At 45.5% G+C, this 14,215-nt stretch overlaps 1 protein-coding gene across 5 annotated transcripts in view; it reads right to left on the bottom strand.

Annotated features, from left to right (window-relative positions):
- Positions 1 to 514: 514 nt before the first annotated feature.
- Positions 515 to 14,215, bottom strand: part of LOC128873750 (uncharacterized) — a 75,396-nt gene continuing 61,695 nt past the window's right edge. For all 5 annotated transcript variants that reach the window (XM_054117558.1, XM_054117554.1, XM_054117555.1 and 2 more), the window contains exons 10-14: positions 12,435 to 12,592; positions 6,794 to 6,909; positions 6,433 to 6,643; positions 4,383 to 4,880; positions 515 to 3,526 (exon numbers count right to left, since the gene is read on the bottom strand). In XM_054117558.1, the coding sequence (XP_053973533.1) occupies positions 1,459 to 3,526; positions 4,383 to 4,880; positions 6,433 to 6,643; positions 6,794 to 6,909; positions 12,435 to 12,592 (3,051 nt within the window). In that variant the 3' untranslated portion in view covers positions 515 to 1,458. The remainder of the gene's footprint in view (positions 3,527 to 4,382; positions 4,881 to 6,432; positions 6,644 to 6,793; positions 6,910 to 12,434; positions 12,593 to 14,215) is intronic.

A 14,215-nucleotide genomic window follows, 5' to 3' on the forward strand; every position in this document is an offset into this window, starting at 1 on the left:
AGCGAGTGTAATCACCCGATCGATCTTCTTTAACCACAGGTAGGGAGGAACCTAAATTTCTCTTCTGTGTCAATTCTCTTTAAAGTCAATTCCGTCGTTTGATTGATAAGACAAATCGGCTCCGTAGGTAATCAGAGAGAAGGTAGGACAAGGAGAATAAAGTTTTCTTTATCGGCCGGCAGGGAAATCGCATTACTCGACCGGAACTTCGAGAATCAATTCGATTCGCGAAGCGTACGGCGCTAGAATGGAGGAGTGGCGAGGTGTACTGGCCGTTTTCACGTCCGCCCACATTTCCCAGACAGGCACCGCGAGCGCACGGCCACCGTCGTGACTTATAGACTTTGTTTTACTTAATAATAAAGTTCCCCCTCGGATAAAGGTAAAGTTGCAAGATAAATGGTACGCCGGCAGCGTACTGAAAAATGATAACCGAAACATCGCCGCGACACTTCGCTCGGGACGCGCTCAGCCTTTGGTAATCTACTGGAAAAAGAGTACGAAAATCGTTTATTTCAGTCAAGTACAAGCTAACAAACGTACAAAACTATCGTGGACGTCTCCAGGCGGTGCGAGTACAATTAAAGTGTATGGGTAAATTGCGATTGTGCTTAAAATTAATTTATATCAACGGTCATACAAGAGTAGAAAAATTGCACGAGATAAGGTAGATAAGGAACTAATACTTAACGCATACGTGAGTACAGTCTTGACGGGTTATGGACGAATAGTCGGCGAACAAGTTTTATCCAATGTTAGTACAAAAGCTTAAAGTGTTTTTACTACTTTCAAGAGTACAAAAAGGTGTTTTCTACAGATCTGTTTAAAGACCATGAAGCATTCGTAAGTAAATTATTTACACGATCTGGAATTGTAAGAACTGTCGTATCGCCTTTGATCATCTGCCTAAAATAGTAGGTGAATTTTATCATCCATTTTACTTATGGCGTAAATAAATAAAGAATAGCTTCCGCTCTAATTGAAAAATAAACCGGTCCGATTCGAACGAAACCTTCAAACATATCAAGCGTATAATCCGTTTCCACGCGTCTCCATTTTTCAGGAAATTGGATAAATTTTATAAAAACAAAACGCGTTCATTCGTCACGGGTACGTCGTTATATTTTTATCAACGACAAGAACAACCTCCACCAAACATGTTATTCCCCCTGTTACGTGGCAGTATTAATTAAATACAAAGCTGATCCCGCTCTATTATTTCGTTCACGTTTTTTTCCTCGGGACGCCTGGCAATTCATAACGCTTAGACTGTTCATAATTCAAGGGATCTGAACGTCAGGTAATACCAGTCCCAGCAAGCCAATTTTCATCGTCCTAAAACCTAAACGATCCTCGCCAGATCCCGCCAAACTCATTTTTCTCGCCAGTCGACTTCATTCGTCGACGCTTGCACGAACCAGGTGGCTTCAACAAAAAATCCGGATCCATCAGTGAAGTTTATTTTCTGTTGACAGGCTTCTTCTTGATCGTCCCCGTATTGGAGTTTCCGTTGCTGGAGTCCGTGCTGGACGACTTTTCAGGGTCCTTCCTCAGGAAAGTTGGAATGCTGGACTTCCCATCGCCAGCTGCTGGTGCGTATGGGACCTTGCTTGGTACAGCCTCCACCCTCTGGACAATTTCTGTTTTCTCGGCGTACACAGGGGCTGTTGGCTTCTCGATTCCGCTGGATGAGTCCTCCAGACGTCTGGAAATCGAAGGGATCCTCGTGATCTTCGGTTTCTCCTTGAGGGGAGGCTTCTCCCTCTGATCGAGGGAGCTCTGAGAGCACTGAGCCTCTGGGGAGGGGATGGCTGAGACTTTGGGTATGTTCCTGTTGTCCCTGGTCCTCTGCAGGGTGGACGTGGGTTTGATGATGATCTTGGGCTGCTTCAGATTCGATGAAGATCCCTTTGGATCTCTAGGAGTAATAATAATCCTTGGTTCCTTTCTCTCCGTGTTGATGGGCAGTCTGGAGTCTGGAGAGATGCACCTGGTAAGGGGATCCGTCTCCAGCTGCTCTGCTGATCCAGGATTGGACCTGGCGGTCGAGCGTGGACCGATCGTAGGGGTTGAATCGTACACAGGACCTGGTATAGGCTCCCTTTCGTCAGAGAATGCACGTGTCAAGTTCATCACTGTCTGACTCAGGTTTTGATTCGCTTGACCCAGCAGATTTCCAACCCTTGGAGTGATCACTATCCTGGGTTCCATGCCTGGGACTCTGGTGTCCCAGTTGGAGCCACCGAATTGAGAATGATTACTCGTCTCCCTCCCAATGATCTTTGGCTCTGACAACGCGCTGGTCATCGCCGCTTCGTTCCCAGACGAAGGCGACTTGTACCAATTCGGGTTCCCCATCCCTGTCCCCGGAAGAGTCGTAGGATTCCCAATGTTCTTGTCCATGCTCTGAGAAATCGGTTGGCCTATCCCATGAACAGGACACATGGGGTTCGAGTAAATGGTGTCGACGCTACCACCAGCTTGGGACCTGTTTGTCCTGTCTATCCTCTCGTCGAGGGAGTCTATGATACTGGGATCGGAGTTGTTTTTCGTTGAACCATCCTGTCTCCTCAGCAACGGCCCCACGTGGAGATTAGTAGTCACTGACTCTCCCTCGTCGTGATTCTCGCTCTCTTCCGCGAATTCCAGACTCTTAGACGGCCCGAATATCCTTGGAGGAGGTTGGGGAGGATGATGGGTGGACGAGGACGATTGCAGCCCACCTCTGTAGTCCCTCAACGAGTGGACGTATTGTTTGGGCGCGAACAGACTGCTAGGTGCTGGCAGCGATCGCCTTTTCTCGATGTCTGGAAGGACTTTCGGGTAGTTCCTGCGTTTGATTGTCCGTAGAGCCTCTTCAGGACTGATACAGTTCCTTTCCGCCACGGGCTCTCTGCAGGTTACGTTTATGTCGCAAGGCGGCGGACTGTTGGCGCCGAAAGTGGTCAGCTTCGGTCCCGTCTTTATGTAAATCTCCTCCGCCTCGTCTGCAACGGATGCCTCTGGATTCACGCCCAGTTCCAAACGAGGCAGCCTGGATTTCAATTTCGGGTTAATCTTCGCGTACAGGCTGCTAGCGCTACCTGAATCCGACTCGTAGATCCTAGGCGTGGAGAAGTTTGGTTTCACGTTTCTTAGGACGTTTTCCATTGGCAACGGATCGCTCTTCGAGTGATGGTGCTCGATGACAACCACCTGAGGAACGGTCTGAAACTCGAAGCCTCTCTCGAACGACTCGTCGGAGGGCTCGGCGCTCTTCGTCAGCTCGATTGGCACCTGGTTCAGAATCGATTCCGTCCTCGTCGCGGGTGTGGCGTCGATCGCCACCGAGACCTTTGGGAGCTTTGACTTCTTGCCAGGACGCACAACCAGCGCGAGATTCTCGTCGTAAATCGGCTCTTCCTTTTTCTCTTTCAGCATCTCCTCCTCGAGACGCTTCTTCTCCTCCTCTTGTTGCTTCGTCAGCTTGTCCTGGTGCTCTCTCTGCAGGGTTTCGCGCGTCTTGCGGAGGAACCTCGGCGAACACCTTCGTGGACAGGAAAAGATAATTTATAGTATTCAAATTTTAAGATTTCTCTGGTGCATCGCTGCAACTCCATCGTGCGCTTCTTAAATGAAATTGTACATTCCTACATAAAAATTTTTCAAAGTACCATGTTCTAACCATCGAAAACGTAATCCCATCAAAACTTTTAACCATTAAGTTACTCTCCTCCTTACATTTTCCTGTATCAGTTACACTTGCCCAAATAGTTTTTATTTTATCCCCCGCGTCTTCGAATAGAGCACACTTTGCCAAAGAATCCCGAAAGAACTCGATCGGGGTCACGCACGCTTGCACCGTTGCACCAAAAGGAAATATATATACATATCATTGAAAGGACCCCCATATCGAGCCGTTCGCCTCGATATTTGTGACTTCGTTTAGAAACGAGCTACAGTCCCGACCCACTTTCCGGAATCCCCCTCCTGAACAGAAACCATGTCACTAACATTTGCAATTCATCGAAACCAAATCCTCAATTTTCCAGTATCAGAACTTCCAACGCAGTCTTCACATACAGATCAGCCTGGGAGCCGAAAACTCCCAACTAAGTAAATTCTGCTCGGTTAGTGGAACCCCGAAAGACGAAAGCAGCCGGAACGCCGGGAACGTTCGGCTTCCGATGAATCAGCTCGCGTCTCAAAGCGACGAGTCTTTAAGCGAAACCGCTAATTGGATTAGCAGACTGCTCGACGACCGAGTTCGTCCGCGATCGACCAAGTCGCCCAGGACTTCGACCCACGAATCCGCGCGATTACAGTAGGTAGACTCTGGATAGTTCGAAGCTATTGGCCTCCCCCAACTGTTCAATCATGCGAAACTGGACACCGCTACCAACCTGTGCACGATCTCCTGTTGTATCCACTCTCTAACTTTGATGTGAGTGTCTATCGTAGAACCCGAGTTCTGTCTGGACAGTTTCGAGCGTCGTCCGAAGTTGGAGTTGTTGTCGTACGCTTTGTCGTTCTTTATCACGTCGTTGAGGTCCGGCTTGCTGTCGCTTTTGTAGCCCAGCTCGCCGTAGTGGTTCTCGTATTTCTCCGACTTCGCGCGCCTCGAGTCGTCTTTCTGGCTGACCCGTCTCTTCAGACCGACCTCTTTGTCCTTCGCCTCCTGCTTTCTGCAGTACAGGTAGAGAAATGCCGTGAAGTTGATGAGAAGGAACACCACGCCGAACCCTGTCAGCATGGTAATCACCGAAGAACTCTTTGGCGTGGTCGATGGGGGGATGGTTCCTTCCTCTGGTCGAGGGCTGGAGAAATCTGGAGTCGTCGCTCCATCCTCACTGGGCTCCGTTGTCTGGGATGCCAGTAGATGGTGGTCACGTCCTGAGTACCTTCGATAAGGGCAGGAGCAGAGGTATAGTTAGCTTAAAATGGGGGCTCGATTGAGAAATTCAAAGGGAACGTCTTTGGGATGCTTTGGTTATTATTACATTGCAATGAACAGTGCAAGAGGTCCTCAAGATCAGGCTTACCTTTATGCTGAGTTATTTGAAATATATTCTTCAGTTCATTTACATTTAATATAGATCACAAAGAGAATTATGTTAAGATAGTAAGATAAAATTTGTTGCAATAATAGCAATGTTTTGTTTTTATTTGTATAGTAATGTACGAATATAGCGTAGAAGAATTAATGCCAAACATGTATAAAACAGCAGACCCGCCCAATTCACGATTTAATCTGCTCTCGAAACTGCAACTCGACGAGGGAAATGGTACAAATTAACGTTTCCCTCGCAATATCGTCTACGTTTACCTTGGGCGAGAAAAATTGCCAGACCACGGTAATTAACTTCTTTCGACGCGAATATATTGTCACGGCCGCGCGCATAATGGCAACTCTAAATTGCTAATCTGTTAGCTGATTGTGCAGCCGTTTAAATAAATTCCCTTCAACCGCTGCGTACAGACAGTTAAGCATTCGCGACAGCCGGGGGGAGTTGGGGACGCAATGGGGTGCAAGTGACATTTCATTAAATATTCTGTCCACGATGAAAAACAATACCGGCATGCTTGCATAAAAGCACGCGTAAATGAGTGTATTTAATTTTTCAATTAACGCATCCGCACGAACTTTTATAATTGAAAGTTAAATTGAATGCCTCGAAGACCCGCGTTACGGGAGCAACAGAGCGTAACGGAGGTTTGGTATTTACAATAACAACGTATTGGTCCTGGAACGTTCGTTGTTTAATTAATTGTACGACGTGGTACGTCATCAATTGATACCCTTCGAGTGTCGACTGCAGGGGTGACGCGTTACATAAGCAATAGAGGTGGAGTCGCTGGACTTTCAACAAATAATTACGCGAAAAGCGATTCGTGTCACGCCCAGAGGGACCAATGGCATTCCACCCCGCAGCCTGCTCCAATGATCAGTATTTTTCCAAATTGAGGACATTTCTGCAGAGCACTTTAAATCCATTTCAAATGAACGTTATTCCATTTATGGCTGATGTATTTCTAGAAGGATATACAACTAGCCTTGATCAAAGTTTTTAAATAGATTCATGGAAGAAGAAATGTTTCTTTGATAACGAGCACATTAGAAGGGAAATTTACATTTATCTGTACAAGTGTTCGTCCTTAATTCTGTTTCCTACTTTAACATTGGTTCCTTGTCATTCGTCTTCTGTCACAAAGTAATTTTAAAACGTGGCGAAAGGAAATCCAATCTCTTGTGAATTAAAAGAACAGTTAAAAAATACTTCAAAAATGAAGACACCAACCCCTCCGCGAGGAAGAATCCAGAAACCGTGCCTGAAGTTAAAATTAAGTTCCCAAAATCCCAACAATCCCACCACGATCTCGAAGGATCCACTGATTCTAAATACGTGGTTATTTAAAGAGTGAGAAGCTACACTCGTCGGACTAGCTACCAACCTGATGCCTTGGGTCTCGTAGGCCTTGTTGGTGCTCGCATTCGCGTACTTTCCAATCCCGTCAGCTATGTCAAGAATCTCCGGTCGCGGCCCCTTCGGTCGAATCGGCAGAGGAATGTCTTTGTTCGGATGACGGAGCATGTTAGGTAGGTCCTCGTTCCAAAACTGCATCTCAGTCGAGCGGTAGCGCGAGCCTGCTGTCGGTGGTATCGCTGCACCAATAGGAAGAGCGTGTTTCATGTAAGCGTCACTGCCTCTAAGACAATTGGCTTTCCAGATTGTAGTAGCTTACACATTTCTGACGGTTCACTCAATAAACAAACTGATCTAGATTAACGTACATTGGAACGTAACAGACTTACTGAGGTTCAAGTAGGTCTGATTCAGCGGGTCGTACTCTGGCCATTCGATCGCGTACTGGCGCCATTCCTTCAGCCCGTCAGTCAGATATGGGTAGCGGTTCACAACGTTAGGGTTCCTGGTTCGACAAGAATAAATGGTCGTTGAGAGCCATATTTTTAGTAATTCGATCAAAATAGCTTCTTTCCGCTGCATAATTCTCTGTGATCAAGCTTTACTTCAGTAATTAAAAAGCGTTGTTATTAATGCTTTGCTGGCTACGTTCAGCCAGCTGGATGCGTTCTAATTGCAAGTACAGCTTTCTTTATCGACTGTACAGAATATTGACGGGTGAAACGTAGAGTACAAACGGGGTAATGAAATCAGACCGACATTCCAGATGGAATTTAATTTGCTTTGCGGGTTTCGGATACATTTTAATCATTTTAATTAGCGATACTACAATATTATAGTCATTGATGCGCATTTAATTAAAGCCCGCACGCCGTTTGAAAATATATTACATTTGCTTTGGGAAATTATAGGTTGTCGTTTGTTAGGCAACAGAATTTTAAGCATCTTCTTCGATAATTGAATGGCGATCCTTGTTTCATCTTCACGAAAGATCTCTGAAAGATCAATACGTTTCGACGATGCTATCATACATCAATGTTTTCAATGCTCCAGTCATCGGTGTACTCTACGCCGTTCCAATATTGGAAATTCTAACATTCCGAGTATTGTCCATAATATTGGTCTTCGGAATTGGACGATACCTATGGAATTGGCGAACCGAGTTATCGATTGAGCCTGCGATAGAGAGCCGTCAACTAAATTGCAAGCTTGTAAATAACGTTGACTCTCTAATGCTGTACACGAAATAATACCATCGATAAAAGTAGCAGGACCTGTCACCTATAAGAAAAACGCTGTCGTTAAATAGTGAAAAATTGTAATCGTTTCCGCGCCATGTTCCCAGCAAGTAAACCTTTACAAGAACACATTTCCGCGTGTACCTCGAGTCTCCGACACAAGCACAGAACAATATCGTTTCCCCACGCTCAAATATCGGAAAACCAGCCCAATATCGAAATTTTGATAGAGGGTGACTCTACCCTTCTCTCGTTACCTAGTGTTCGCACCTTCGACGCGCGAGAAACTTCCCTCTGAAACAGGTATCTCAAAGGGAAAGGAATTTTCCGCCATCGATGGCTACAATTTCAACGAGTCGAGTACAATCACGTCCTTGAAATTCACTGCCTTTATCTATTCCGGTTTCATGTTTACGTATTACGTATTACATATTATGTATTTAAACAAATAATGATGATCTCGAGCAGTCACTAAGCCTCCGTTAAACATGAAATATAAATTATCCCTACAGTGACACGCGTGACATAAAGTGCAATTTCATTCAAACCGTAATTGATTTAACGCAAAGTATAATTTTATTCAAACTGTAATTGGTGCCACATGATACACACTTTCATTCAAATTGTAATTCATTCGACAGCACATATAATTGCATTCTAATTGAAAACGGTTTAATACGAAAAGTGATTTCATTCAAACAGAATAAATAACGAGCCAAATTTAATTTAGCTTTTATTTATACACTTATATCTATTTATTTGAAACAGGCCCATATACCACGTAACAACCTTCGAAGAAAGTCATCGAGAGATCAGTGTTGAAGATGAAGAGACGTCCTCGATATAACCTCGTTCGCGATCAAAGGGATCCACAGTGTCAATCACGCAATCGTATGCACCGAGACGGGAGAAAAACGAGGTAACCTTTTAAAGGGTCTCTACTAATGGTCGCCAGCACGTTTCCGGTCGCGGATTCGCACAGAGAGCGCCACGCCCTCCGCTTATGCATCGAGTGCATCGCTGCACCCCCCGGGAGTCGTATTCTTACCAGGAGGACACAGTGTCACGCGCGATATCGATCAGCCGGGCGTCACGGAGCGCGTGGTGCACACGCGGCGTCTGCTCCGGGCCGCGTGCATTAAACAGCTTTGTTTTCCTTAATTGGATCGACCCAGATCTCCGCGATCCAGCGACATGCCGCGATGCATATGTATCAGTTTTCACGGAAAATCGCGGAAGAGTCGCCGCGTATGTCGAAGATTCCAAGAAACATGCGACTCTTGGAACACGAGGTGAGATGATAACAGGGACTAAGAATTTTAACGAGTAGTCGTTGAGGGCATGATGAGCGTTAGATCAGGATATAGAAAGCTTTTCCTTTGAAGGGAGGAATAATGGAGTCGCATAGTCTTGGAAGTTTCCAGGACTCTTGGAGCGTAAGGTGTCATGAAACTAGGGAGTGAGAATTATAACGAGTGAGTGGAAACACGGTGGCATGCTTTGATGAGTGTTAGATCAGGAGGTAGGGAAATATTTTTAGAAGGGGTAAATAATAGAGGGAAGTCTTGAGATAAAATTTCAGTGCTTGCAATTCTACATTAATATTTTTTAGGAAATTAATAGAGAGCGTATCTGGTTCTCAACAGCTGAATTTTCGATTCCCCAACCCTCACCTCCTTTATATCATCCTCGTGCACCAGCACAAGCTTAAATCCATCCCTACGTTTCCTGTATTAAATAAATAAGGGAACCATGCTGTAAACAGCAGTAACTGCTTCGCTAATAGTGGATCCGAGGAAACCCGAACGTAAACGCAGCGCGAATGGACGAGACAGACGAAAAGAGGCGACTGACAGACGCAACTGACAGCGTAGTTTGCTTTTCTGAAATTATCTCGCGCTCGATGAAATACGAGAGAAATTTTGCGCTTTCGAAGATAAAACGGGCAAATCGATCCGGGGTGGATTGCCGGGGAAATCCTCTTTCCCCACCCTTGTCGGAATGAAATGTACGAGTAATTCGCGTGTATATAGGTAATCTGCTTGTATCGAGAAAATTAAAATGGCCGACGCATCGGGTCGTTAATTCACCAATACCCTGCGTCAGAATAACAAGCGTCAAATTGCTGGAGGCCTGGCTCGATAGCGAAACAGGACCGCTCGTGCTTTATCCAGTATGGAAAGCTCTCTGGTTTAAAGTTACTCGAATGGCTATTCGTCAAACGAGGCGGGGAGAAACGCTCCGCCTTTAAATAAAAATTTCTATCAATTATTTCCTTTTTTTTTGGAATTCCACACAGGGAACAGTATCGCGAAATGTTTTCAATCTTTTCTCGCCGAATATGGAAATAAACTTTCGTATGAAATGTCGGTACTGGTTTGTTTTTTTAATATATTGAGTACGAAAGCTGAGTTGGAAACACAATAATTCGGCGGTTATTTTTATTGGCCGTCGATTGGATACCGTTGAAATGGACCGAGAGGAAGGAGAAGTTTCTGAGGTCTCTAGACAGAGACTTGGTCACACCAATAAATTGAGTAAGCTCTGAATGATAGTAAAGGTATATATTACTTGTTAAGAAGAAGGTTATTTTAAGTAGTTTTCAAAGGAGTTTTCATTCGCAATGTATACTAATATACCTCTAACCTGTTAGAACATCGTAATTTCAAAATCAGCGCCCCGTCTATACGGACTTTGAGCCACCGTATATCGCGTAAATTGGTAGCCAAAGTACTCGTTTATTTATTCATTAAACGTTAACAGGCCTTTTGACATTGTGCGCGCAAATAGAGGCGAGGCATACGGTTACGGTACCGAACGCGCGCTCTCCCGTCGATTCGTCTCTCAAAATACAAAAATGCACACTCGAGCGTGAACGTTTTGTCAACTTTTCTCGGAGGAGCGAACGGTAATTTAACAGGCGCTGCTTTCTCGTGCGCCATTTTCTGTTTGGGAATACAATAACTGGTCGCCAGAAGTGGGTCAGAGAGGAACAATATAAATATTCAAAGACGCGGAAAATTGAAAATCGCGTTCGTAATTGCGTCGGTATATGCGGGGTGATCCACGAATACCACTCAAATCGGAAGGCTACAAAAATCGAGGTGGAATATTTTTATAACAAAATTCTATGAAAATTATGTTTAGTATAATCAACAGCTGTTTTGTTCCGATCAAGCTTCTTCTATAAACTGATTTCCATCAATGAAAAACTCTTCGTTGAATCGTCAACCAAACACGTATTTAAATATTTAATTTTAATCTCACACTGACAACCAATTCTCCGAAGACGAATCACCTCGTTCACGCAAGATTATCAAGGACACCCTATATTTCCCGCAGCCCGTCGGATTGATAATGAATGTTCAGGACGTTGAAAATTTCCTCGCGATATCCCCAACTAAATTGTTCCTCCTCTGGCAACGAGTTGTCACGTGTTCCCACCTATTATTCCGGAATTTCTATAAAACTCCGAGGGATTTATTGTAAACGCGTGAACGTACCCGTGGAAAACAAAATGTATCCCGTGCGTCGACGCCGTTGTTCACGCGTCCCAACCGCTCCCGACCCCCGGCCCGCTTAGCCGGTTCTCAAATTTATTATTTAATAAGCGAGACAAGCTCCCAATTCCGCGAAACCCGATCGGATTTACTAATTTCACGTGGCGCTGGTGTAAACAATGCGTCGACGTGAGTAATGCTCGCGCGCAATATTTCTGCCACATTGTGCGCGCGGCGCGGTTTCGAGCGCGTTTGGAACGCGTCGCTGATGATTGGAGAGCTTTCGAAGCTCGAGGTTTTAGCGCCATTGCGCTTGGAAAGCGACATCAGTGGCCCAGAATTGTGTGTTAACGGCTCTCCATTGTGCTACTCTCCCCTCTTTCCGTCGCTTCCTTTCATTTTTTCGCCTCGCTGTAGCGATATTCGAAGTCGAAAAGGGGGCGTTTACAACTACGAGTGTCGAAAGCTGGTTTACGAGCGCATTTAAATTTTCCGTCTCTTTGTCCAAGGCCAGACGATTAATTATAAAGAGTAATTTTTAACTCTCGTTAGTTAATGGTCCTCCCTCCGTTTGGGAAAGTCAATTTCCGAATTATAAATTGCATCGACTAAAATGCTGTACAAGTTAAACGATGCGTGGTAATTAAAAGCGTAAGTAAGTTGTATGGTCCGGTCTCCGAACCCTGTATAGTTGCGTTGTTTATTACGGATACGCGTTGGTCTGTAAGTTATGAAACGTGATTAATCAGTATCGAATGATAATCGGTAACTGTTTTCATCGTATGAACACGTTTGCTGAATTCTTTAAATGAAGGAAGCGATTTTACGTGCACTTAGTCATTTTACCTATTTAGTAGTAACATCTTGTGTACATTGACGATATTGTGTGGGAGAAGAAGCTTTTAGGTGGGAAAGGGTGACCGTAATCTTTTTACTCTCCAGGATGGCCCTCGCAACGCCATTGTGGTACTCGATAATATTATTATACAAGGGTTGCATGAGAGACATTATTTTAATTGCAGGATTATATAAAGGAAGCCTTGAAGCATAAAACTGCCCCGGTTGCATCAAAACTGAACCTACATAATTTTATGAAATAAAAAGTAACCTACATCAATTTCTAACACCTCATTTTACAATCTATTATTTTATTCCTACTCTTAACCTTCTACCCCTGGACTACCTCGATCCTAAATATTTTATTTCGTGCAATTCATGCGTTTGGTTGCTTCCCCACCCTTCCAGTTTGCTAGAAAAAACTCATCCTGAAAGAGCTACCCCGCAGAACTTACCCCACGTAGGCGAAGCTGGACCACCAAGTCATGATGGCCTCCGAAAAGAGAGCCTCCCCGATGTTGTATTGCCGACGCAGATCGTACTTGTTCCCGTCGAGTGGCACACCCAGTACATAGGGCAGCTCCTCGCCGTGCACCGTGTGCTGCCGTTGTTGCTGCAACGATAACGAGGCCACTCGATATACTTTCCCATCGAAACAAAGTTTCGGGCGCTGGCCAGTTTCCCCCGAAATTTTGCGGTCCATAAGAACGGGCCAAGAGTGCTCCCACGGTTCTCGAAAACCATTGTTATTAACTTTCGTCGGTACCGGGGTCTCATGGTGCAATCGTAACTTATCAGAATGGTTCCTAACTCCGGCCAATCGATACGTTCGATGGGTGTTTCTCCCGGGTCACTTTTGGAAACCTTTGTTAATTTCAGCGATATCTCGGGCTGGGGTTCGAGCTTCTTGTTGATTTACGTTATTTTGAGATAATAGGAAGCTTTGCAGGTGTATGGAGAGCCGTGGCTCACTCTCCTGCCCTCCAGGTGTCAAACAACCCAACGCAGACCTTCTATTTAGTCACGTACGATCCACAGCGAAATTGAGCGAAATCGGAGACTGTATACTGTGGATGCATAAATGGACGCGGAATTGATTTATTCGGGGACTTAAATGGATGTACACTCGAAGAACAAAGAAGGAAAAGCAGGTTGAACCATGTGGAATGGTAAATATAGGATCATCTGAACTTAAGTAGTCCACGCTTTTAAATTTAAAAGCAGAAGTGACTCAACTTCTGAGGTATAAAATCGCAGGTACCCCTTTTACCTAAGTATCGATATTCTTAAATCGGCTCATAACCTCCCCTAGTTGCAGATCCTCGATCACCCGTAACACCCACCCCTATAATCCAGACGTAACCCAGGGCCCGCAAGAACAATTCTCCCTCTACCTTTGCCTTCCGACAAACTGTGCACCGTCTTGTGATCACGTTTAAACGATACCACACCGCAAACTCGAACGTCCGCGGCTCCATCGTTCGTAAATTTCATATCTAATGGCGCCAGTAGCCCTCTAACCCCGAGTTGAAAACCAGAAACGTTGTTACATTCGGTTTAACGACACCGCCGGTCACTGTACTCGTAGCGTAACAGGCCGACACGCAGCGACGATAAAAATAGTTGGCCGGGGGCCAAATGGGTTCGCAGCCGGGATTTTTCTCCCCGCCATGCCCCTTTGCACGAACACAATGACTAGCCAGTAGGTCGCGCTCCTCTGATCCCCTCCCCATCGTCGCTGAGGAATCCGACGCGGGAAAAAATGAATAAAGTGTAAAGTACACCGTCTAATCGTACGTGCTCCAGTTTCCACCGTCGGACGGGAAGAGCCCGCCGCGATTTATGCGCTCCCTTAATATTTCTGCCGGCTTCCGGGATCCTTGACCCGGATGAATTTGTCAGGCGGGCGGGAGTAGACTGCGGCGTGTGCGAGACACCGGTGCAACGTCGTGAAGTTTCTTCGGTGGTACACGAGCATGGATAAGGGAACTAAGCGCGCTGCTACCCGATGTAAAAAGAAGCAGCAGCCCTGGTGTCCTTGCAGGCAAGGCGAGTCGTGTTTGGAGGGGACAGGTGGCCACTTGGAACGTGTCTCAGAGTGAATCAGGATACCCAAATGAGGTCCAAAGCTGAGGAAGGCCTGGGGAAGGTCTGGGGAAAGAGGTGTATTAGCTAGGCTAGATCGATATAATTTCCACACTTGGAAGAGACAGGTGACCATTTGGAACGTGTTTGA

This window comes from Hylaeus volcanicus, chromosome 3, assembly GCF_026283585.1.
Source record: "Hylaeus volcanicus isolate JK05 chromosome 3, UHH_iyHylVolc1.0_haploid, whole genome shotgun sequence".
Taxonomy (NCBI): Eukaryota; Metazoa; Arthropoda; class Insecta; order Hymenoptera; family Colletidae; genus Hylaeus; species Hylaeus volcanicus.